Genomic DNA, 23,695 nt, shown 5'->3' with positions numbered 1-23,695 from the left:
TCGGGCGCGTCCCAGGGAGCCGCGCGCGGCGCCGGCCCTGCCCCCAGCGCGCCCCGCGTTCGGCCCGAGCGGAGCGGAGCGGAGCGGAGCGCTGGGCTCGCCCGCTCCCCCCGGCCCCCCGCGCCGCCCCCGCCCCGCGGGGAGCGAACATGCTCCTCCGGCTCCCCGAGGCCGCCGCCGCCGGCGAGTGAGGAGCCGTCGCCGCCGCCGCCCCGGCCCGGCCCGGCCCCGCCGCCCGCCCGCCCCGGCCGCAGCCGCAGCCGCCCCGCTTCGCCCAGGCAATGACAGCGGCTCCGGCCCCGTCCCCGCAGCAGATCAGGGACCGGCTGCTGCAGGCCATCGACCCGCAGAGCAACGTGAGTACGGGCCCCGCGGGCCCCCGCCGCTCCGGGCCGACCCCCGCCCGGCGCTCCCGCCGCGACGCCTTTCTCCTTCCTCCCCGGGGCCTCCGGGGCTCCCTCCGGGGCCGCTCCCGGTGCACCGGAGCCTCCGCTGCGGGCGGTAGCGCGGAGCTCCCGGCGCGCCGCCCGCCCGGGGTCCCGCAGCCGGCGGCGCCTCCCGCCCGCGCCCCCCGGCCGGGAGCTCAGGGCCGCCCCGCTGGGGGCTCCGGAGGCCGCTCCCCGCCCGCCCAGGGCCGCGGCCGCCCCCGCCCCGCCGCCGCTCGGCGCCCCGGGCCCGGCCGGTGCTGCCCGGCCATGCGGCGGGCGGCCCGGCCGCCTCCCCACGCCAGGCCGCGGCTCGGGCGCGGCCTGCAGGGGGCTCTGGGCCGGCCCCGCCGCGGCTCGCCGGGACCTTCCGGGGCGCCCACCTGTTCCTCGGGCCCAGCGGCCGCTCCGGCCGCGGCCGCGGGGACCCCGGGCTGCGGGGACGCCAGGAGGGCTCCGGCGGCGGCGGCGGGGCTCTGGAGCTGCTCCAGCACCGAGCAGCCTCGGTCTTCGCTTTTATCCCTTCCTGCAGCGCTGTAATGAGCTTATCTGCTCCTTCTGGGATGTGGTGTAAGCACAGAAGTCAGCGTGTATTTTACCTGTAAGTGGCCTTAAGTGGCGGTTATCCAAAGGATCGTTTGCTCCTTTTAAGGGTTTTTTAGCTCATCCAAGCAGTTCTCCGCTTAGGTGTTTATTGCTGTGAGAAGACTGCAGGGCCCTCAATCTGTCCAATTTTTGAGTTTTTGAGCGACAGTCACCACCGCAGGACGCCAAGGTGGGTCTGTCTTGGCCATCTGCAGTTCGTGGGGGAAGCCTCTGGTGCATCAGGCGGAAGGTGTATGTGTTATTCCAGGGGCTGGGGTTTGTGAAGTGATGCTTTGGTTCTATTAAAGTCATACCTGCTCCTGTCTGAACAAGTGCTTTTTTGTGATAGATCTGTATCAAAGTCCTAAAGTAGCTAATAAAGTTATTGTCATTTGGAACGCCTCCGGGAGCTGCCTGCGTGTGACATGGGGACTGAAGAAAGATCACCCTGGCCTTGTAGGTTCTGTGGAACCCCCCGGGCTGGGCATCTGTGGGGAGCTGCAGTGTTACACATTGGAGTAACAGTAACAAATCGTGGTGGTAATTGTGGGCTGTTAAATGTCGGCGTTGTCTGAGTTTGCAGTGCTTTAACGTGGATCTTGCTGAAATGTCAGTTAGTGCACTTCATGGATCCTGTTTGCTCTGAGCTCTCTTTCTGTGGCTGCGGATTTTTCACTCTACGTGAGACCGAGTGCCAACCTACTTTAATAAAATTCTTGCAGATCTGTGGTGTCTTTTGACTTCAGAACTGTCAGCTGCAGTAGTTACCCTAATTCTGGTGTTACTTTGTCAAACACTGGGGCTGTGCAGAATTAAGCAGCCAGGAAGCCAATTTTATGGTGGGCGCTTTTCCCTTTTTCCGCACGCTGATGTTCCACGATGCTGTTGTGAGAGGACCCAAAATAACCAGGCAGCTCCCTGCAAAGGGAGGCCAGAGCTCCCAACAGATCAGTAGCCCCTTAAGTTTAGGAGTGATGTATGTTAAATTATAATTCTACATACTTGATACTTATCCAGGGCAATAATTGGTGGCAGAAAAATCAGCCCATTGTTCTGAAGTGCCTGTAGGCAGGGTCTGTGTTCCAGTTTAACCTTTTCTTGAAGGAGAGCAGAGGTGGTGTAGCTGAGGTTCATTGTGCAGGCTGAGAGCTCGGACTCTTGGCTCCAAAGCACATGCAATACGGGGTGGTGTTGACTGTTCATCACCTGGCACATCAGTGGCACAGAGGGAAGCAAAACTTACATTTTGAACAATCTTAAAAAGCAGATTCTAAGTTTAATCACGCTTGGGCATCAGCATGGAAGTATAAGAAACTGCTCTGCTGTTTTCCTGCTGGGAGGGTCAGTGCAGCCATGAGCTGCTGTGCCTGCAGGGACTCATGGAAAGCTCCAGCTGCTTTCTGCTGGCTCTTAGAATCTTCTGACAGAATTAGTTGTGTTCAAACCTACAGCATTCATTGTTGTCACTCACTTCCTCATTTACCAAGAAAGTCAAGCTTTGAGGCCTAGATTTAATTCAGGCTTTTCAGTGTAGTTGGTGTGTGTGTTTCTGGGGAGGGTGAAAGCTGCACTAATAGTGTCAGGTGGGCAAAACCAATCGAGTTCCATGGGGCTGAGGAGGGAGGAGATAGTTGGTTCTTCACAGTGCTTTACTGTAGGGCCTGTCAATTTAAGCTTCACTTAAATTCCCTAACACGTCCCCTAACACGAGCTGCCATTGTGGATATTCATTCCGGAGTGGTTAGTTGGATCTTGGTCGACTCACGGGTCATTCCTTAAATGAAAAGTAACTAGGACGTAAGTTTCTCTACCTCTGTTGGGTTGAACTGGTCAAAATAATCATTTCCCCAAGCTTGCAGAACCTGCTGGCCTCAGGAAATCATCTCTTGTGCTGATTGTTCGTCTCCAGCTGCTCCATAAAGCCCTGCTGACTCGGGAGCAATATTGAATTTACACATGTTTAGCACTTGAACCTCCTCTAGTAATTGCTGCAGAACATATTTATAACTTAGTTTCCCACACTTAGAGGTTGCCCCTGTAAATTCTGAACTATTTCAAAGGAGACCTATAAGAAATAAGCTATTTTTAAAGAACTTACATCATCCTAGAAGCCACCCGGGGATGTCTGGTATTGTGTCTTCATTTATTCAGCCTTTTCTCCTCAAGGAAACATATGGGCAAACCACTTCTGCTCCATGACCTAAGCACTGAGCACCAGCATCACTTTCCTTCCAAGACTTCTGTGAGAACATAGCAGGAGGTGGAGGAGAGCAGGGGTTCTGTTCTGTGAGGTCTGACAGGGGAAATGTTCCTTGGTTCTGGTGGGAACAAGGCTTTTGCCTTTGGACTCTGTGTGCTGAGAAGCCACCCCTCCCACCCAGCAGAATACCTTTGCCTTGGTAACTCGTGCTCTGTGCTCCTGGGGGAGTTTATTCCCTGATGTCAGGAGTAATGAGAAATGTTAGTTTTTGCTCTGTGGACGAGGCTGTCGTTTACAACCAGCTGCTAGAATTGTGCTTGCAATTAAATGGTTCCTCATGCTGAATATGTAGCAATCTGTTCCTGTTTTTAAATATTAGATAATAACTTCATTATTTGCCGTTAGTACCCCTCTGTGACACAAACCCAGCTTTGGTTTGAGTAACAGCCCTGTGTGCTCCCCGTGAGGTTGGGCTTGGCTCTAACTCGGGCTGTGGTTCACGCAGTATCTCAGCTGGACTTGATGCACAGACCTTCAGGAGTGGTCCATGGTCTGAATTATTAATAATTAATTGGCCTGTGTGTTAGAATACGTTGGGTGGTGCATTGGCATGGGCTGATCTCCCAGCTGGCACAAGTTGCATGGTTAGAGATGCTTCTGTGGCTGTTTTCTCTGTTGGTTGTTTTACCGAGGTGCTGGAGACAGAACCCTCCTCACCGCTCTTAAAGGTGCTTCCCAGTAGTGTCTTAAGAAGGTGCAGGGCAGTGCTGTAATAATACAAATATAGAAAGCAGGGGAAGCTGGTGGTTCACTTCCTGAGGGTCTCGGTGATTTCTTTGGATGCAGGAAGTGTTACGTGTGGGCGAAAGTAGACTAGGAATGGCTCTTGCTTGAGCTTTATCCTTTTCTGCGAGCCCTAATGAGCTTAGCAGTTTTGAGGGAGGTGCAGAGACCCTGTTGTACCTCTTGCCCTCTTTGTCCCTTTCCTCACTTGCAGCTCATCTTGTTTCAAGCAGTCTCACATTTTGTGCGTGAAGGCAGCAGCTTGTTCCAGGTATGTGACAAAATGCAGGGGACTGGGGAGCATTTCCTAAAGTGCAAGGTCTGAAGTGTTGTTGTCGTGTCAGTCTTGAGTTCCAGATAAGGATTTGGGCCTGATGTAGAGAGTCTCATTGTGTTATGGTTCTTTATAGTAACTTTAAATGGGGTCTGTGTTTCTTAGTGCTCTTTATTATAAACACTTGGATTCACTTGAATTCACCATGTCAGGGTGATGGTACAGTTGGTTTTTTGGCTTTGCTTTGAAGTTTGCTTGTCCACTTCTTTCCAAAAAAGCTTATTTGGCTTATGGCAGTGCAGGCTGTCACTTCTTGAGAGGGGTTGGGAGGCTGGAGGTTTTAAAAGTTCTAATTCATACAGTGCCCCTTGCAGCAGTGAGACCATACTGAACTTTGAGGATGCTAAGACAAAATATGAGTGAACAGAAATACCAGAGAGTTTGAATTGAGGGGTCAAAGCAAGGGGAATGCCAAACTGCTTTTCAGTTGTTAATTCCTTGAAACTCCCCAGGTTGCAGTGATGATGGCAGTAGTCATTTGCTCTGAAGCTCTAATTTGAGTGTTTGTTTCTGCAGCAGTGACAATTTAAATAACACCCACTTCTTATTCCTGCTACACACACCCATTTTATGTGTGCAGGATCATGTGGTGAACTGAACCGAGGAATTGATCAGGATTTAAAGAGGAAAAAAGGCAATATATGGATCTTTTCCCAGGTAGTTTTTGATGTAGCTCAATTATTTGAATAAAACTTCTGGTGCATCACAAATAGTTCTGGCAGCAGAATTGGGTTTTAAAGTGTTTAAATGAGTGTGGAAGCAGAAAAGAACAGCTTCCTGTGAGGGTGGGGAGGCCCTGGCACAGGTGCCCAGAGCAGCTGTGGCTGCCCCTGGATCCCTGGCAGTGTCCAAGGTGGGGTTGGACAGGGCTTGGGGCAGCCTGGGACAGTGGAAGGTGTCCTTGCCCATGGCAGGGGAGTGGAATGGGATGGGCTTTAAGGTCCCTTCCAACCCAGCCCAGTCTGTGATTCCATGAGGAGTGGAATGTTGCTGCTTCCTGGGTGCTTCCCTGCTGCCTTGGGACCTGGCAGGAAGGAGGTGTTGTCACCTGGAAAAGTTAACCACGCCTGTCTGGGTTCTTTGAGGTGACACTGGCTGCCTTATGGTCAAGTTTTACTTGCAGAGCCTTTTTTGTCACTGTCACTTGTGCGTGGTTCACAGATGTCTGGAATTATCCTGTGTCTGTGGGCATGCAGCAGTACAGGGGCTCTGCATGTGTCCTGGAATTCCTGCTGGGAAACATCCACAGCCAGCCAGGAGAATGCTCCTGAGTTGTAACTCATGAGTGAGCTCTGCTCACTCAAGAGTAAACCATCACCTTCCACTGAAGGCTGTATGGGTAATGCTCCAGATGATCAAAAATTGGATTGATTTGGCTTAAACCCCTGTGCTTACACCAGCTGAAGCTGCCCGTGGAGCTGGGAGAGCTGCAGGGATCCCCGTCATGTTCCCAGCTCCAGCTGTTCCTGTTCCCTCCCTTGTGCTGACCCAACCAAGGAACTCACCTGGCCAAACCCTACCTGAACAGGGCTCCTCAGGGACCCCTTTCCATGCCCCAGCTCCTCCTGGGCTCTAGAGGTGGCAGCTCTGACACAGAGCTGGGGACTTGTGTGGCAAGGAGAGGTGACAGTGGGGTGGTGGCTGTCCTAGAGCAGCTTGAGCCCCCTCACATTGTCAGACTGCGTCATCAGAGGGGATCATTAAAGAGCTTTTAAAATCCAGATGATAAAACTTTGCAGCAAGCACTTGTCTGCATATGCTGTACGTGACCCCTTGGTGGGGAACAAACACTGAATGCTCAGAGGCTGCAGGGAAATAACTCATTAACACGTTTTTATTGGTGTAGCCGTGAAACAGCTCCTCAATGGAAGAACCAACTTTTTGTAGGTAATATAAATATGGGGGATAACCGCTGGCAGTCACCAGGAGGCACAGCTTGGAACAGACAGCTGGTGTGCAAGGTGAGGATCCTTCCAGGAGAGATGTGCTGGAACAAACTGCCCAGGCAGCAGAGGACCTGTGGCTGGTGCTTCCCGAGTTGCTCCGATTTGGGATGTTCTGGATCGTGTGTGAGGCCATTTGAGTGCACCTTGGCACACCTTGAAGCCAAGAGAGCAGGGAGCTGAGCAGGTCATCCTGGCAGGGCTGGAGCTGGGATGGGCCTGGGATCCAGCTGGATCAGCTCCTGCTGCCAAGGCACTGCAGGGGCAAGAGGGAAAACACTCCAAAGCTCCCACGTGGAGAGGAACCCAACCTGTGCCTTAGGAAACAGGAAGACTTTCAGCTTAGGCTGTGTTTCAAAACTCTGGGTCTGGGCTGGGAATTCCAATTTGTCTTTTTTGGGGGGTTTGTCCAGTAAGCTGAGGGTGAGCTCAGTTTAGGGGTGGTGAGCTGTGCGTGGTCACCTCTCTTCGGGGTTTTGCTGTGACCGCACGACACAACAGCACTGTCATTCTGGCACCTTTGGCTCCTGATCAGAGTAGCTCCACTGCAGCTGAAGCTTTTTCTCCCTGTGAGATCCTTTCCCAGTTTCTTCAAGAAGCTGCAGCAGGTGACAAGTAGTGTTGGTTTGGTTTTTTTTTCAGGAACCACAAAAGTTTCAGGAGAGGGGAAGGAGGAATCGATTCTGCCTGCTGCAGAAGTTTGATGTTAGTCAAGAAGCACTGCTTTTAAGGCATAGTTACTCCCATTACATTAGGCCTGGAGTTAAAATTAATGTCAGTGTAGTTTTTTTACATAAAAACATGTCTGTTTTGGCTGATAACATTTTGCTGCTATCTCTTCTCACCAGTTATGTGCTTGGTGATAACTCCAAATACACTTCCTTCAGTCTGTGTAATGTGGTAGGATGTGGCCCCACTTTTACACTCGGTCTTTAAAGAAATAATTTAAGGTAAAGGTAAGTTAAGTACCTCACATTCGGTTTAATGTAAATGTAGGTTTGTTTATTCAGTGTTCTAACAGCTAAATTACTCTTTCTGTGGGTAATTCCTGCTTTTGGTGTTTGGAATAATATTTAAGTGCCAGCAAATTGCTTTAATTTGAGGTGCAATCTGCTAAAACTCGGCAGCGAATTGGTGTTTTCAGGGGCACGGCTTTCACAGGGCAGCAGTGCGTGCCTGAGTGTGATTGTTAATATCAAAGTGTACAATTTTCAGCATGTCCAAACAGTCAGTGGTAGCAATTTCTGCTGAGGAGTCACTGGAAGTAAAACATAATTAGTTCTGTTTTAGTGAACAGAGTGGTTTCTAACCCGGCAGCTGGGGAGGAGGGATCCTGCATCCAAGGGATTCAGGGACACGCTCTGCTGGGCGTGTTTTCAAACTTGCTGCTGTGGAGATGACTGTGCAGAGGTGGAAGTCTTGTCTCAGAGTGACAGCCAGCGCTTCTGTGGAGCTGCTTTCTCACATAGTTTCCATGCAGGATCAGCTTGCACGGTATCACAGTTATAGTACAGGTCTGGAGGGTTTGGTTTTTGGGTTTTTTTTAAGCAGCGTAGAGCTGTGGAAGGTAGAGGAACACAGTGTTTTCTCAGGGTGGCGATGCACAGTCATAAATTGTCTTTGGTGAACAAACTTCCAGCACGTCTACGAATGTCTGTAACTCAAGCCATCGCTTTCTGAGCAGGTCCGTACATAACTCTCCTCGTGCTCTGTAAATTAACTGCAGCAGGAAAGGACAGGGAATGTCTGCGTAGAACTTGTCATCCTGGAAGTTCCAGGAAAAAATATTTCAGTATTGTATTTGATCCTTGGAGAAACTGCAGTTGATTGTTGAATAGAATTGAGCACGGTGAGGTGGAAGAGAAGATGCAAGAGGTGATGTTTCAGATTTCTTTGTGAAGGTGGGCACCTGCAGCTCGTGGGCTGAGCACACTGCTCAGGAGCCTGGCTGCATCCTGGAAAACTCAGTGTCCGTTGTCCTGTGAGGAAGAGTTTGTCTGTCAAAATAGGAGCTTTTGGGTTTTGACTTTGTGTTCTCCTTGCTGGACTTTTCAAGACAGGCTGCCAAGGGGCTTAAGCCTCACTGCAGCTTTCTGACCTGGGAATGGAGAAGTTTTTTGCCACTATAGGTTGGAAATAACCAGGCCAGGTTGGAGCTTCATGAATGTTCTGCCCCATCCCTGGAAGTGTTCAAGGCCAGGTTGGACCAGCCTGGGATAGTGGAAGGTGTTCCTGCCCGTGGCAGGGGGGTGGAATGAGGTGGGTTTTAAGGTCCTTTATCCAACCTAAAGCAGTCTGGGATTCCACAATTCTGTGTTCTGTGTTTAAATATTAAAAAAATGCAGATGAATACTGGGTTCCTTGGTCCTGCCATGACCACACTGGCAGCTGGCTCTGGAGTGGAGCTGCTTTTACAAACCCTGAGCTGAGAAGGCTCCACGCTCACCTTCCTCCAGGGAAGACTTTTATTTTTTCCCAGCCAAAGGTAGAGAAGGCATTTTGTTTCCAAGGAGCTGCTAGGGATTGTGCCACTGGCTGGAATGGCCAAACATTCTCCAGGGATTACTGGGGGGCTTTGCTTTTCCTGACAGGTGACATTGTCCTGAGGTGACACAGCCTTCAGAGAATAGAGGTATTTGGAAATGGGTGACTGGCAGCAGTGTTTAATCTAGAATTTGGAGAGCAGTGATTCTAGGAGATGCGTAAATCGATTTCAAATTTATTTTCCGTATCCATAAAACTTGTTTATGGTAGGTGCTGACAAGAATTCACCATTGGTAACAGTTGTTGAAAGGATACAGTGACTTCTCCACAGACTTTCCCAGTTTGTAACACTATTTTTCTCAGGTTTTGTGAACAAACACACCATGCCTAAACTCTCATGAGCGGTCACATGAGCATCTTGCACTTCAGTGTGATGAATTAATACATTCCACAGAGAATTCAACATTGTATTCACCTCAGCCTCCTCTGTCATTTAAGGAATCAGCTGAGAAGCTCCTAGATATTTAAGAAAAGTTGGCCTGCTGCATTTAAAGTACCCTGGGATGGTGATAAATGGCTTTACTTTTTTAAAAAAAGAGTGCAAATTCTGTATTGTGGGGACATTAGCAGGGCTTTTCTGAATTGCACTCAGATATAAACTGCTCTGTGTTAACAGCTCTGAGTAGATACTTTAAGGGATGGATAAAATAATATTTAAGAACTTCACAAAGCTCTGGACCTCTTCTCATCAAGTCCTTAAGTACATGTTGCATGATTTTAAATGCTCACCAGTTCTCAGGAGTGGATGAAGATGGAGCAGGTGGTCACAGAATGGTTCTGTCCAAGCGATGCCTTTTGGGCTCCTGTGGTACCTCACCGTGCTCTTACCTTAACCCAGGGAGGTACCAACACTGAGTTCCTTAACCAGAAAGCACCAAGATCATGATAAATCAGAAGGGGTACATTTTAAGGCTGGATTTTCTGTATATTCTGTATTATTCTGTCTGAATAATTGTCCAACTGCACTTCTGTCTCGTTGAAGTAGGACCGGTTGTCCCCGTGACTTTGCTTGCACAGCAACCTCATTTTATGGCTCTCTAAATTTTGAAGCAGTAATTTTGGACTTCAGTTCATGGCTTACAATAAATAGTAACTACCAGGATTTGTCTGAAGTTTCTGTACAGGGGGAAGAGGAGGAGAAATGATTATCCTGTAGACAAGGAAACTGTCTCTTCATTGGGTGTGCTTAGCACCAGGGATTGAGGGGTTGAGAGGATGAGTGTGAGGAGGCTGAAATGGTGACAGGGAGCAGCTACAGAGCCTGAGTGGGGAGAGAAACTTTGGGCATTTCATTTGGGATTTTTGGGGTTACATGGAGCACTGTGCTGGGGTAGTGAGGTTGGAAGTGTTAATTTTTAGGTCCTTAATGATACAAGCTGTTTCTTGGAGTTATCTGTACAGATCTTTTTGAGAGAACAGTTCTGAATTGCGGCTCTGAGTCTAGTTTGGAGTAGATGGAAATGGGAGTTTTGATGTGTTTGTGCTCCTCCTGGTTCAGTGTCAGTTCCCCAGGTGTAGGGGCATGGCTGGACTCCATGTGGTGCATCACCTTCATGAAACAGCTCCTTCTGCACTTGTCTAATCTGTTCTTAAACCTCCATGGTGGCTCTGGAGACTATGGAGAGATTATTGGAGTGCACTGGTAGCTCACTGATTATTTCTATATGCAATTAGTATTTGTCTTGTTGCAAATTAGGCCAGTGAGCATGAAAACAGTTGATTAACATTTTCTGTATTATGACTAATAACAGATAGGAAGGCTTATTTCAAGCTTCATGTGTCTCTTCCCTGTGAAACGAAAACTTCAACTTTACGTTATTAACTGTGTTTTCAAAACCTCTTATCGCTGCTGTCCTCTGACCTCCTCTTTGTGTACGTTCTTCTTGCACTGTTGTGCCTTGAGATGAAGATGTAATTCCAGCTGAATTGGATTCCTCTGCCATTCCTTACAGTTTGGGATTGAGTGGAAAACAGCACTAAATGATGTTGCTGTGGTAGATGCTGCCGAGAGTGGCAGCAGCTGCCTGGGGTGGTGCTCCCTGGTTCTTGCCCTGTTCCTTCAGCAGGAATTTACACCCACTGAACAGTATTTCATGTAGCCTCTTTGGCTGCTGGGCTCTAAAAAAATCAGGCTAATGAATTTTTATTTGTGCAGCTTCACAGTCTGAAGGGCGTGGGTTTGTTGTGGGGTGTGGAAAAAGAACTTGGGGCGGTCGTATTGGAGTGAATCTTCTCTGTGTGTTTGCAGCTCAGGCTTGGCACTGCAGGCACGATTCTTACGGTGTCATACAAAATGTTTAGTAACTGTTGAAGTTGGCAGACAGGTATTTCACTCTTGTAGTAACAAAAATGTCTTCCAGTTATTGGCCAATAAACGTCAGTGGAGAAAAGTGTTTCACTGTTGCTGTTTTCTGTTTGCCTTTAAGACTTTTTCCTGAAGCTCAGGGAACTGGGGGATGTGTCTTGTCTTCATAGCCTGTGTTTTACTGCCTCTTGTGCCACCCTCCTCCAGCACCCATTTTTTGGGTGGTTTTCCCAGCCTGGAGTCTGTTCCTGCTGTGCCAGGGGTCTTGGGTGCCTCAGTGGGAGTGGGCCGTGCAGAGAAGAGCTGCAGCGTTCACGGCACTCCCAGCTGCTGTGGATTTGTGTCTGGAGGCCCTTTGTGAGTGCCAGGGCAAACTGTGCTTTGTGCTGGCGAGCTCCTCTCGTTCTCTTGGCTGCTGTGGTGCGTGCCCGGCTCAGGGATGTGCGTGGGCACTGCCAGGAGGGAGCAGGGGAAATATTTCAGGTCCACCGGTTTCTTTGCACTGCGGAATTTTATTGGAATCTGACCTTACTCTCGTTTGATGATCCTGGCTTTGTGAAGTGTATACAGGAAGGTATCTGGATGATGTTACTTTGCCATTAAATAAAGCCTAAGTACAAATAAAATATATGCAGATTGGTTTGACTCTTTAAAGTAGACCTGGGGGTTTTAAGTCTGGAGGTGCAGATAATGCTTTTTGTGCCTGGTCACTCTTTGGACTGTTCTTGGTACTCAAGGAACATTTCTTCTGCCCCTTGTTTTGCACCACAAATTTCTGATTAGTTTTTAAAGCATGACCTCCATGTGAATTTCTCTGTCGTAGAAGATTCTCCCAGTGCATGACTTTCAACTCAAATCATTGATTCCTTAACGTTTAAAGATCTGTTTCACTAAATACTATTAGAAAACTGACCTCCACCTTTAAGAATATCTTTTGTGTACTGGTAAATATTGGACCTTTGCTTGGCGAACTGACTTTCAGGCATTTTCAATAATGTGAGCAAAGTAGTGCATGGTCATCTTTTTGGTATGTTGTGTCTGTGAATAGTATCTCGTGTTCCCTATCTTTAGACAACATCATGTCACACTGGGGCTAGGGGGAACTGTTAATAGATCAGCTGCCAGAGAACTGAACTAAATACCAGCTGGTTGTAACCTGAATTCTAACTTGGTGTGTTTGGTCTGTACCTTTGAACAAATGACATTACAATTTTCTGTTGGTGGTGTGTGTTGTCAGTGTCTGGTGTCTCATAGTTCCTACACAAAGTGCTAAATAAACTCTGCACCGCTGTATTTCTGTTGTCACATTTAAATAAAGCCTCCTGTGAATAGCAACTTTTCTCTCCTCACTTCTTATTCCATATTTTAGATTACTGTGCAGCGAAGTAGCTTTTGTCCAAAAGCGTTGTTGGGGCAGGATGTGACACTGAGGGGGGACCCTGGTCTGGGACAGGAGCTGGTGTTGGGCTGCAGGTGACACTGAGAGCTCCAAGAGAAGGAACACCAGCGATGCCATCGCTCCTGGAGCCGGCCCTGCACCTCTTGGGAATCAGCTCTGCCTCCCTGGCCTCTCCAGCAATGAACCTGGGATTTTCTCGAACATTTTCCTGCACTCCCTGAGGAGATACACAGCCCTGGAGCAGGGGGAAAACATAAAAATGTACAATTGCTCCTGTGAACTTCTGTCTGGATCCTACTGCTGGTATTGACTGCCACCAGCAACCTCCAGCTTGGCAATCGACACCTGGATTTGTGTTTGTAGGAAGAAGAAAGACCTGTTCAGTCTCCCACAGTGCCTCCACTTCTCTGCTTGCTTCTGTCAAACTGCTTTGGTGCTACAGGTGGGACAGTGTTACAGGAATACTTTCTCTGAAACCATGGAAATTCGGAGTATTTATGGATGTTCTGGTGAAGTGGTTAAGTGTGATGGCAGATGAATTCTCTCCAGAGCAGTGTGTTGTGATACCTGTGTGCCCTGTTCACAGGTGGAGTCAGGCTGGGGTTGTCGTAAGCTGTGATTTCAAGAGGATGGTGGTGTTACAGTTTGGTTTTAGAGGATTGTCAGTCATGGGTGACTCCAGGCCAAGTTTAAGTATCCTTTAGAAACACTAATGTGACCCAGAAGGATGATGTTACTGTATCAAATGATGCCTTTTAGCACTGTTACCTGAACTTTGTGGTTGAAAAGAACCTTTCTACCAGAAAGGCAGCAATCTGCCCGAGCAGTTTCACTGCAAGGTCCTTTTGGAATTGTGCATGGAGTTTTTCATGTTACACAGAAAATGCTGCTCCTTCTCTTATTCCAGGTAACTCAGATCTGGTTTGTCACCTATCACAATCTACTCAGGCATGCAAAGATCTTTGGAAACATCTCTGTGAAATATTAAGAAAAGAAAATCATTGCTTTATCTGAGTGTCTGCAATGGAAAGTTTCTCTAACATTTGTTTTTCAGGCTGCAGTGAGAGAGTGCAGGTTGTGCTGTGTGTCCAGGCAGTCCCCAGGAGGACAGGAAAGTGTTCTGGGGGTGCTCACATTGTGCTTGGGGTCTGGGCCGGTGTGTAAGCAAAGGAAGAGAATCAAAGCATCCCATGGAGTGTGCTGCTCCCACAGAAAACACATCCCAGCACCTGGAAATGGTAGTGGAGCTTGTATGGATGCTGAGCTTGCTGCTGCTTTCAGATTTGGTGGGAGGGAACAGCTGTACCTCAACCTTCCCCCAAACCCCTTTAAACTGCTGTGTAACAGCCTGAAATTAGTCACTGACTTGGCCCTGGTTTCTAAATGCTGAAATAAGATTAGGATGGCAGTTAAGAAAAGAAAATTAAGCTTCTTGATCTTTTCCTGAGAGTTCAGGAACCCCTGCTTTTGTCTGAGGCTGGAGTAAAAACATTCAGTGCTTAACTTGGAAAAGATCTCAGCAATAGTAAGCTCCAGAGTATGGCTGAATGGCTGGATGACTTAAGGAGCCTTGCATGGAATAAATAAGATTTGTTTTGTGTGGCTGTCATTAGGGTTAGCTGGAAAGGATTATCGTGGATGACTCAAAGCAGATGTTCTCCAGTAAACTTTTAGTGAATTAGTCTGTGTGCCAGTCCTCTCAACAGGGGAGCAGAGAGGGAGAATTTGGAACGCTGTATCAATTACTTATCAATTACTTATCAATTATTTTGAGCTGTTTGCTGCAAGTTCCTAAATGGGGGTCCTGGAAGTTGTTTTGTGGGGGTACTGAGGGGTTGCAGTGTGAGCAGACAAAGGCACATAGAAACGAAAATGGAAATTCCTGAGACACTGACCTGTGTCCAAAGGGAGCAGGGCTGCTGAATTCCCTGTCGTGCTCTGCTCCATGAAACTTCACCTGTTCTGTTCCCAATCAGCTTCTTCAGTAGCCCTTTGTGTTAATAAATTATCATTTCTGGTGCTGCTCAAAGCAGGGTGGTGCCCTGGCAGGTTCTGTAACATTAGTATCACGCTGGTTATGTGACACTGTGTGAATTTTACTGTAACAGTTGGTTTAAGGTGAAGATACTGGGTGTGCTGCTCTCATCCCTGTGGGTATCTTCTCATGGAATAGGTGATACTCGAGGTGTTTTGGGAGGTCCTCGTTTCCATCACTGTGTTTAACTACACCACAGGAAACTTCATAGTCTGTGTTATTTTAAAGTAGGCAAATATGATTTTTACTATAAGCTTCTCTTTAGGGCACTTCGGATGAAACATTCTGAGAAAACTACACAAGGGGAAGAGGGGAGGAGTTGTTGAATGTGCTTGAACGTTTTATGTGTTTATTTTCAAAGAATCAAGCTTCCCTACAGGTCCAAAAAGAAAAAAAAAAAAAGAAAATGAGAGGAGCTGCTGGCAGTTGTCTGGAGTGTGAGATGTTCGTGCTTCACTCAGCAGTTGCTCTGTGACAGCACGTTCTCAATTGGTTACAAATGTGTGAGGAATCCAAAATGGGTGGTTTGTGTTCCAGCAGGAGCTGAGGGTGCAAGGCCACTTTCACTGTCCTTAATTGGCACCACGTGTCCCCCAGAGCAGGGAGGGAAGTCACAGCCTGTCAGTCCTGGTGGAGACCTGGGAGGGGCTTTAGCATTTGGGGCATCCACTGCTGTGTGTTCGGGGGCACTGAGCAAAGGCAAAGCCGTGACTGGAAATTCCCTGGCCAGTTTCACCTTTCTGTAGGTGTGTGTGCACATGAACCTATCACTTTCCCCATCTTGACCTTCTGATAGGCCAATCACCCTTTGTTGGTTTTTTTTTTTTTTTTTTTGCCATCAGTTCTTCATTTAGATAATGAATATTTGGGGATTACCAGTAACTGCAAAAATAATTGTACTAGTTCATGGTGTGTGCAAGAGAGCCTTTTTCACCCCCGTAATTCATAGTCTAAAATATGTGTTGGGAAGGAGACTATCGTGTTTTGCAAGTTTAAAAATATCAGTCTGGAAACTCCCCAGAATTGAGCTTTAACTATTCTAGGGGCTCTGGGTCTAAAAACTGAAAAAAACCAACCCTGGTGTTGTTTAAAACCAACACCAGTTTTGTTTAAACTGTGGTGCTAAGCTGTCCTTCCTGGGCACTGAGGACAGGGCAAGGGTCAAAACATGGAAGAAAGGCAGTGCACTGAAGTGAAATAATAAGAACTAAAATATGTCAGAATAGGTGCTCTTGCTGCTCTAAAGGTTAAGCAGAGTTTTACCAGGCCTGACCTCATGGTAGGGCTTTAAATATCTGCAAAGTGAAGAAAGAACCAGGACAAATTAATTCATCTTTGGCTTGGACTTGGTTTTACACCCTATAGGAGTTAAAGTCATTCAGAGCCTGCATGGACTTTAAACATCAGTTAGATAGAAGCGAATCAAAAAATCAAGACAAGTGTTTTATCACTGACAGCATTACCCAGGTATCTCCAGCACTAAAGAGTGCTGCAGGGGTGGGCAAAACATGGTCTGAGCCCAAGGTTTTCTGAAGGGAAGAGACTTTGGTATCTCAGTGGAGGGGTAGAACTGACTTGGAAAAGCCAATCCTTACTCGAGTCTGTTTTTGAGATGAGGGGTCGTGCAGGGGAGTGTGTGGCTGGGAGGGCAGAGCTGCCCTGTGATGCTGCTGCTGCTCCTGATGAGGTTTCAGGATGATGTGGGATCTGGGCAGAGGTTCTTGATGAGAGATTTTTCTCACATGCACTTCACATCCAGTTGAGTCACAAATGCAATTAAGCAATAAATGAGACTGTGATTCAAGTTTTCCTTTGCTTATCTTTTAAATCTCCAAAGGTGAGTTAGAAATTCCAGGTTTCAGCGCTCTTAACATCAGGTAATGGAAACAAGGAGCTCTGTGTGGGATCATAAACTCATTTGGGTTGGAAAAGCTCTCCAAGATTAATGAGTCCAACCCAGCACTGCCATGTTCACCCCTAAACCAAGCCCCTAAAACGTGCAGCGTGTGGTTTCTCACGGAAACCATTAAAATCCCACGTGTGCTGAGGATGTGCAGGATGTCCAGCTGTGCTGGGGGTGCAGTGCACTCAGAGAACCTGATCCTCACGTTTGGAATGGATGGGGATTTGTGCACTTCCTCCTCCCCGAGCGCAGCCCCAGCAAGGGGTGGTGGTGTGTCTGGAGGAGCTGATGGTCTGGGGACATCTGCTGGGCACAGCCCCAGCCCGAGGAGGGACCTGCAGGCTCCTGTGTGCAGTGCAGGAAGTGATGCTGGGGATGCAGCTGCAGAGCAGTGACCTGGGTAAAGCCTGAAGGGTTCAGCTCCACGTTCCCACTGCTGCTCCTGCTCCACTCTGCCCTTGTTCCCCGTTAGGCCGTGCACCGTTAATTGATGCTTTGCTGAGGGGTCTCAGGACTTTGTTACTCAGTCACAGCGGTTTTATTGCCACTGTTTCCTTGGGTTTTACAGAAGAGTGTGTTTGTTACGGCTCCCGCAGTTTCCATCTAGGTCAGTAAAAGTGTCCTTGTCCCTATTCCTTGAACAATCAGCTCCCTAAAGCCAGACAGTCTGATAGCAGTTTGTGATTAATGCTTCCAGCAATTATAAAGTGGAAGGTCTGAAATTACATTTGTTAACTAAGACCAGTACATGACACGTGAAGTGACTTTGTCTTCCTTGTTGCAGATCCATAACATGGTGGCAGTGCTGGAAGTGATCTCCAGCCTGGAGAAATATCCCATAACCAAAGAGGCACTAGAGGTATGTCACCCTCTGAACGTGATTTTTTTTTTTTTTTTTTAATGTGTATAAAAGGACTTTTTCCTGCCTTTCTAATTTCCATCGGAGCTTTTCTGGAAACAATAGATGGATTGCAAAGGATTCACAATTAAGATATTATTTTGTCCCTCTCGTGCTGCTTCCGACATCTCGCTGAACACAGGGATCCTTTCTGGGCATGGATCAGTATTCTGGGCAGCACAGTTCCTGTTTGTGCAGGGCCCTACATTAATCATCACTCTCCACTGATGAATTCTGTTGCACTCAGCAAAATCACCCTGCAGTTCCGGTCACCTTTGCAGACCTTTGGTGACCAAGCACCTAAAACCTCAAATAGGAATAGAATTGCTCTGGGTGTGTGAAATTAATCTTAAATTCAGTTAAGCAGGTTTCAAGGCCTGATATCTGTGGTGAGGTCAGGTGTAGGGAGAGCTGAACCCTCACTGGCCACTCATAGAAACAGTCCAAAGAAGTTTTGTGGATGAATTATATCTTTCTTTTTTGCTCTTTGTATTGAAATTAGCGGTGTTCTTGCTTTTAACTGTTGCTTAATTACAACTCCACCTGTATTTCAACACATCTATCACAACAGGTTGCATATTTCTCTCGCAGTCTGGTCTGTGTTCTTCTTTGAAGTACTTTCCTTAAGAAATCTTGTGGAACAGTTCTTTGTTTTCAAATGTGCTTTGGGAACAATCAGACACTTCCTTCCGCTCATGAAACCACCTTGGGGACACCCTGGGAATGTTGTTTAAATGGCTTTTTCATACGTTTCCACGAGGCTGGGGAGTGAAGGGAGAGGAGAGAGGTGGAGGAAAAAGGTAGGACACAACTCACACCTGGTAGTCAGGTTTGTCAAATGGAGATTTTTATTGTTAACGAGTTACTGTGACAGGCAGAGATCCTGGAATTCTTTTCTCTTGGCTCTCTCTGCAGATCTTATACTTCCTTTGTGATAAACACACACCTTTGGGTGCTGCATTTCCCCTCGAATCCGAACCTGCACTCTTATTCTTATGGCTCTTTCTCAATTAAAAAATCCTTTCTGATGTTTTTCCCAGCTCTCCTGCTTTTCCCAGGGAATAAAGACGCCGTGACTTGAAACCTACAGTCGGTTTCATGTTGCGTGGCAGAGCCCTGAACTAATCCTTTCCAAAAAGATTAATTCAACGCTTAAATCTTCAGTGTTTTTAACCAGGTGTTTCTCAGGGATGAGCATTACAAAGCAGAAACATTCCTGGAGGATTTTGCTTGGCACGATACGTGTTTGTAAAACACCTTGTCTGTCTTTGTAGGAAACCAGACTCGGGAGGCTTATCAATGAGGTGAGGAAGAAGACATCCAACGAGGAACTTGCCAAACGTGCCAAGAAATTGCTGCGGAATTGGCAGAAGTTGATAGAACCCGTGACCCAGAACGAGCCAGTGCCAAGGGGGCTGCCCAACCCGCCGGGATCAGCGAACGGAGGCGCTCACAACTGCAAACCAGACTCGCAGCTTCCTGCTGTGCCCGGCGCCAAGCCCATCAGCGAACTGAAAAGCAGGAATGATATCCAGAAACTAAATTCTCCAAAACCAGAGAAACTGGGAAATAGGAAAAGGAAAGGTGAGCACAGGGATGGCCATCAGGGCCCTCCTCCCCCAAAGGTCTCCAAAGCTAGTCATGAAGTATTACAAAACTCTTCTCCCCCTCCAACCAATGGAATTGGAGGTAGTCCTGAAAATTTTCCTAGTCCTGTAGACATAAACCTACACGCAGGGCCCGAAAGCAGCAGGACAGATCTCAGTGAAAACGATAAACACAATAAGATCCCAGTAAATGCTGTAAAACCTCACACCAGTTCTCCAGGACTTGTAAAACCCTCAAGCACTTCCTCGTTACTAAAGACTGCAGTGCTTCAGCAGCATGATAAATCGGAAGAAGCCACGGGCCCCCACCAGCCCAAGAGCCCACGCTGCTCCTCCTTTAGCCCCAGGAACGTCAGGCACGATACTTTCGCTCGGCAGCACGCCACGTACTCACCAAAGGATTCGATGCCCAGTCCATCTCAAAGGCCTCAGTTCGCAGACGCCGCGCAGGTGCCGCCGTCGCCGCCGCCGTCGCTGATGCAGCCATCCACGCCTCCCATGCCAGCCAAGAGACTGGAGTTCCCTCCTCAGGCGGCCCCCGAGGCGGCGCAGCACTGGCAGGAGCAGCAGGGAGCCCCCGAGGGCCAGCACAGGCACGCAGCAGGGACGCCTCAGCAGCACACGGCTCCCGGCTGCAAAGCCCACGCCGGGGAATCGCACACGGGCTTCCCGCAGGACGCCTCCAGGATGGACAGTGACGATGCTGCTTCAGGGTCTGATAGCAAAAAGAAGAAAAGGTACCGACCCAGAGACTATACAGTCAACTTGGATGGGCACGTGACAGAAGGGGGTGTGAAACCTGTGAGGTTAAAAGAGAGAAAACTCACTTTTGATCCCATGACAGGACAGATAAAACCTTTAACACCGAAAGATCCTTTGCAGGTCGAAATCCCTGCACTCACTGAACAGCACAGGACAGAAACGGAAAAGCAGGAGCAAAAACCCAACCTGCAAAGCCCCTTTGAACAAACGAACTGGAAAGAGTTGTCCAGAAATGAAATCATTCAGTCATATTTAAACAGACAGAGTAGCTTGCTGTCTTCATCAGGAGTACAGACTCCAGGAGCTCACTACTTCATGTCTGAGTATTTAAAGCAGGAGGAAAGCACTAGAAAAGAGGCTAGAAAGACTCACGTTCTAGCTCCCAACAGCAAACCTACAGACTTGCCTGGGGTCACCAGAGAGGTCACGGGCGATGACCTCGACAGGATACGTGACCACAACTGGCCGGGCGTGAACGGTTGTTATGACACACAGGGTAACTGGTATGATTGGACACAGTGCATATCCTTAGATCCACACGGGGATGATGGGAGATTGAACATCCTGCCTTACGTCTGCCTAGACTGAGAGCAGTTCTGCTAACCACGCTCTTTACACCTGCAGTTAGCAGAACCGGCAGACACGATGCCACTTCCAGCTGGAGAGAGCCTCCTGTCCTGGACAAACAGGCCCCACGAGCAGAGGGGGGGAGGGAGCTGGGCCTTTCCAGCTCGTTCCTTTAAATTCTCCTTTTGTGAAATGCTGCTACCAGTTTACTAACAATTGCAAAGGAAGGCATACGAAGGTCGATCAGTCGAGTTCAAAACTCTATAGCGAGCCAGCTATAAAAAGTGTTAGTCCCCAAGAAGTGAAGAGGATTTCCAGCACTTTCTGAATGCCGGAATCTTTATTACAGGCAGGTACAGAGAAAAACAAAATTGTGGAAGTTACCTTAACAAAATATGCATCTATTTATTTGACTTGATTTGGGTTTTTATTTGGCAGTGAGGTATTCGAGAGACAATGTGCAAAAACTGTAGTTTTATTTCTATCACATCTCTGAACATGATTGCGTTATTTAAGAGTCATGTGGTACGGAGATTGGGTTTTAAACAGCAGGTGTTGCACTGCAGGCTGGGCCACCAGCTTCAGCTCAACATTCCATAGGCATCCACATATTTTAGTCTGGTTTCAGTTTAAATCCAGTCTCTGAGAAATGCTGCAAAAACTAGATGTTTAACGATATTTTTTGATCCCACCACCACCAGCCAAATATTTTTCCTCCTTTTCCCTTCCTGCAAACTTATAGGTAAAAAAAAAAAAAAAACAACAAAAAGACAAAAAAAACCAAAAAGACAAAAAAAAAAAAAACCACAAAAAGAAAAATCACCTTTTCTAGAATCTAAATGTAATGAGGGTGCTACAAGTTTGTAACTGTACTGTGAGAGGGAAAAAGGAAGCCTGTTTGTATGCTGGAAATATACTTGTTACCATTCCTTTAGATATTGTTTGCCTTATGGATATCCATCATAAACGCAATTTGCAAAAACAAAGAGCCTTAGTGAATGTACAGTAACTAGACTTCTGTGTTCCTGGGATGCAGAAGGGAGCAACTTTGCTATTTGGTCCTTTAAGTGGACACGTTGTGATATAAATGTGGAAATAAAAAAAAATTTGCACAAACCAGTTTGTGAATTATTTATATACACTCCACTCGTTTGTTTTTTTTTTCCCCCCTCCCCGAGTTTGCTCAGTTCAACCCAGCTAAGGGAGCCCTGGCACTGGGAACCCGTCGGAGCAGGGAGGTGAAGCCGAATCCCTCGGACGCTGCCGGTAGGGATAACGGGATTGTCTTCCAAGAACCTCGGTGTGCTGCTCAGTCACACTGGGTGGATCTGTTTTTAACTCTGGAGACTGAGAACCCAACTGCTGATAATGTACCTCAAAGTCTAAAGAGATCAGACTTCCATCTTTTCGTCTCGGTAACTTTGTAATGTTTTATTCCTCGGTCGTTACAGTGCTTTCTGAAGCAGCCTGGGGTGTAGAAAGAGGAGGATTTCTATTAACTGTAATTGCTTTAATATTTGGGACTGTGTTGTTTGATGCAGTCCCCAGTGTTGGGCTTCTGTTCAGGGGCTCAGGGGAGGGGACACTATACCAAAAATATTCCTGGGTTTAGTGATGTCTGTGCTGGAGATCAGCCGTGGCAGGGCAGAGTCAGGCTCCTCCCTGGTTCTCAAAGGAGCGTGCTCCTGGCCGGGCCTGCGCTGTGTTGGTTCTTCCCTGGAATACAGCTGATGAATTTTGGTTTATTTTTAACTCATCCTTGTTCATCCTTTATGATCTGACTGTTACTGAAATGTGTGGGTATCTCAGAAATAACGATGTCTGTGTGCTTCCGTTTCTGAAATCTGAGGTCTGAGAGTGAAACCAGAAGTGGTTACCAAAAAATGTGTCCAAGTATATTTTCAGTTGACTTCCATTTTGTCCTCCTGCAGTTGCTGAGGTTGAGCAGTGTGGTTTAGAGCTGGGGAAAGCTCCTGTCTTGCAGTTCAGATTTGATCGTGGAGGGTTAAGCTGCTGGTCATTTTGGAAATGCTTAAGTTTTGTTTATGTAAAAAAAGTACTGTGCATTTTATCTCCCCCTGCCCTTCCTCCCTCCTTCCCTGAATGGTCCCATTTAGGAACAGGGTCCGTGCTCTTTGGAGGCCTTTGAATATTTCCAAATTTCAGGAAATGACAAAGTATTACTTGATAAATTCCATCTTTTTCTCCGCTGCTTCCATTTCTGATGCAATTGATGGCCCTTGACTGCACTGGGCGAGGTGATGCCCGAAGTTCATCACAGCTTTCAGATTACACCCAAACTGCCTGTGCTGATGCTCCTCTGGTCGAGGAAGCATCAGGAATCAGCCCCAGCCCTTTCCCTGGTGGTACAAAAACTGACTGAGGAATTCCCTCCCAATGCAAGCTTTAAATCTTGTTCCTTGCTGAGTTTGTTGCTGCTGTAAGGGGTCAACTCACTTGTGTGTCCTCCAGGGTGAGATGAGGCTTGACAATCTTTATTTCAGCATGCCAGTATAACCAGTTCTGTGAGCTCCAACAAATGTGAATAAGTTTACAAGGTGATATTTTTTTGTCAATTTTGTAAACAAGTTCAAATGAAGTTTACTATGTGCGTACCTGCTGTGTACTCTCATTTGTGCATGACTCAGTTTCTCTGCCACTGCTTTCTCCTACCTCTCTCGCAAATTTTCTCCTTCTAATCCTAAAACCTGAAGTTAAAACACTGCCATGTCTTCCTTGTCAGCGGATGACATGAAATCGCTCATCAGCAGCTCTTTGGGGAGTCGCCATTACCTAAAGCGCGTGGTTTTTATGGGCAAATTAATGCTGTAGAAACGTCTCTTGACAGGGTGCATGGATGGACCGGGCTCTACACAACCCCTCCTGCCTGCCAGGTACTCACCCATCCTTTCCCCCAGCCGTTCCTCGCGTTCGTTTTAAAGGTCGGGAGCGATCGTCTGGGTGCCTCCGAGCCCGTGACCTTCGCTCCGTCCCTGCCCTGCGGTCCGGTGTCCAAGGGCCGGCGCTGCCGAGCCCTGGAGGCGGCTCTGCTCCCCCGAACAGCGCCCCGGGTCCCGGGAACCGCTCGGGCTCCAGCGCCGGGCTGCGGGGACACAGCGGGGCCGTGCGGGGCTGGCACCGAGGGGTGCGGGGACAAGGTCCGGGGCTGGCACCGCGGGGTGCGGGAACACAGCGGGGCCGGCACCGAGGAGTGCGGGGACAAGGTCCGGGGCTGGCACCGCGGGGTGCGGGAACACAGCGGGGCCGTGCGGGGCTGGCACCGAGGAGTGCGGGGACAAGGTCCGGGGCTGGCACCGCGGGGTGCAGGGACAGTGTCCGGGGCCGTGCAGGGCCGGCACCCAGCGGGGCCGGGCCGGGCCGGAGGAAGTGACGCTCCGATCGCAC

General features: G+C 48.2%; 1 protein-coding gene and 1 long non-coding RNA gene across 2 annotated transcripts; one reads left to right on the top strand and one right to left on the bottom strand.

Moving 5' to 3' along the window:
- The first annotated feature begins 244 nt into the window (after positions 1–244).
- Positions 245–21,406, top strand: MED26 (mediator complex subunit 26). The gene is made up of 3 exons (XM_040086778.2): positions 245–356; positions 17,241–17,315; positions 18,629–21,406. The coding sequence occupies exons 1-3, from the start codon at positions 282–284 to the stop codon at positions 20,309–20,311; spliced, it is 1,833 nt and encodes a 610-aa protein (XP_039942712.1). The 5' UTR covers positions 245–281; the 3' UTR covers positions 20,312–21,406.
- LOC120763463 (uncharacterized) lies at positions 18,180–23,384 on the bottom strand. Its single transcript, XR_005704099.2, has 3 exons — positions 23,193–23,384; positions 19,356–19,676; positions 18,180–18,865 (listed from the first exon to the last, which is right to left on the bottom strand). It is a non-coding gene; the product is annotated as an uncharacterized LOC120763463 (long non-coding RNA).
- Positions 23,385–23,695: the final 311 nt, after the last annotated feature.

Source organism: Hirundo rustica, chromosome 26 (assembly GCF_015227805.2).
Source record: "Hirundo rustica isolate bHirRus1 chromosome 26, bHirRus1.pri.v3, whole genome shotgun sequence".
NCBI lineage: Eukaryota > Metazoa > Chordata > Aves > Passeriformes > Hirundinidae > Hirundo > Hirundo rustica.
This window is presented reverse-complemented; position numbering and strand designations above follow the sequence as displayed.

Bases quoted from the DNA above. Each gene is read 5' to 3' on its own strand.
- MED26 (XM_040086778.2), top strand. From the start codon at position 282: ATGACAGCGGCTCCGGCCCCGTCCCCGCAGCAGATCAGGGACCGGCTG. The intron at 357-17,240 runs GTGAGTACGGGC...TCCTTGTTGCAG, and splicing joins CCATCGACCCGCAGAGCAAC to ATCCATAACATGGTGGCAGT. The intron at 17,316-18,628 runs GTATGTCACCCT...CTGTCTTTGTAG, and splicing joins TAACCAAAGAGGCACTAGAG to GAAACCAGACTCGGGAGGCT.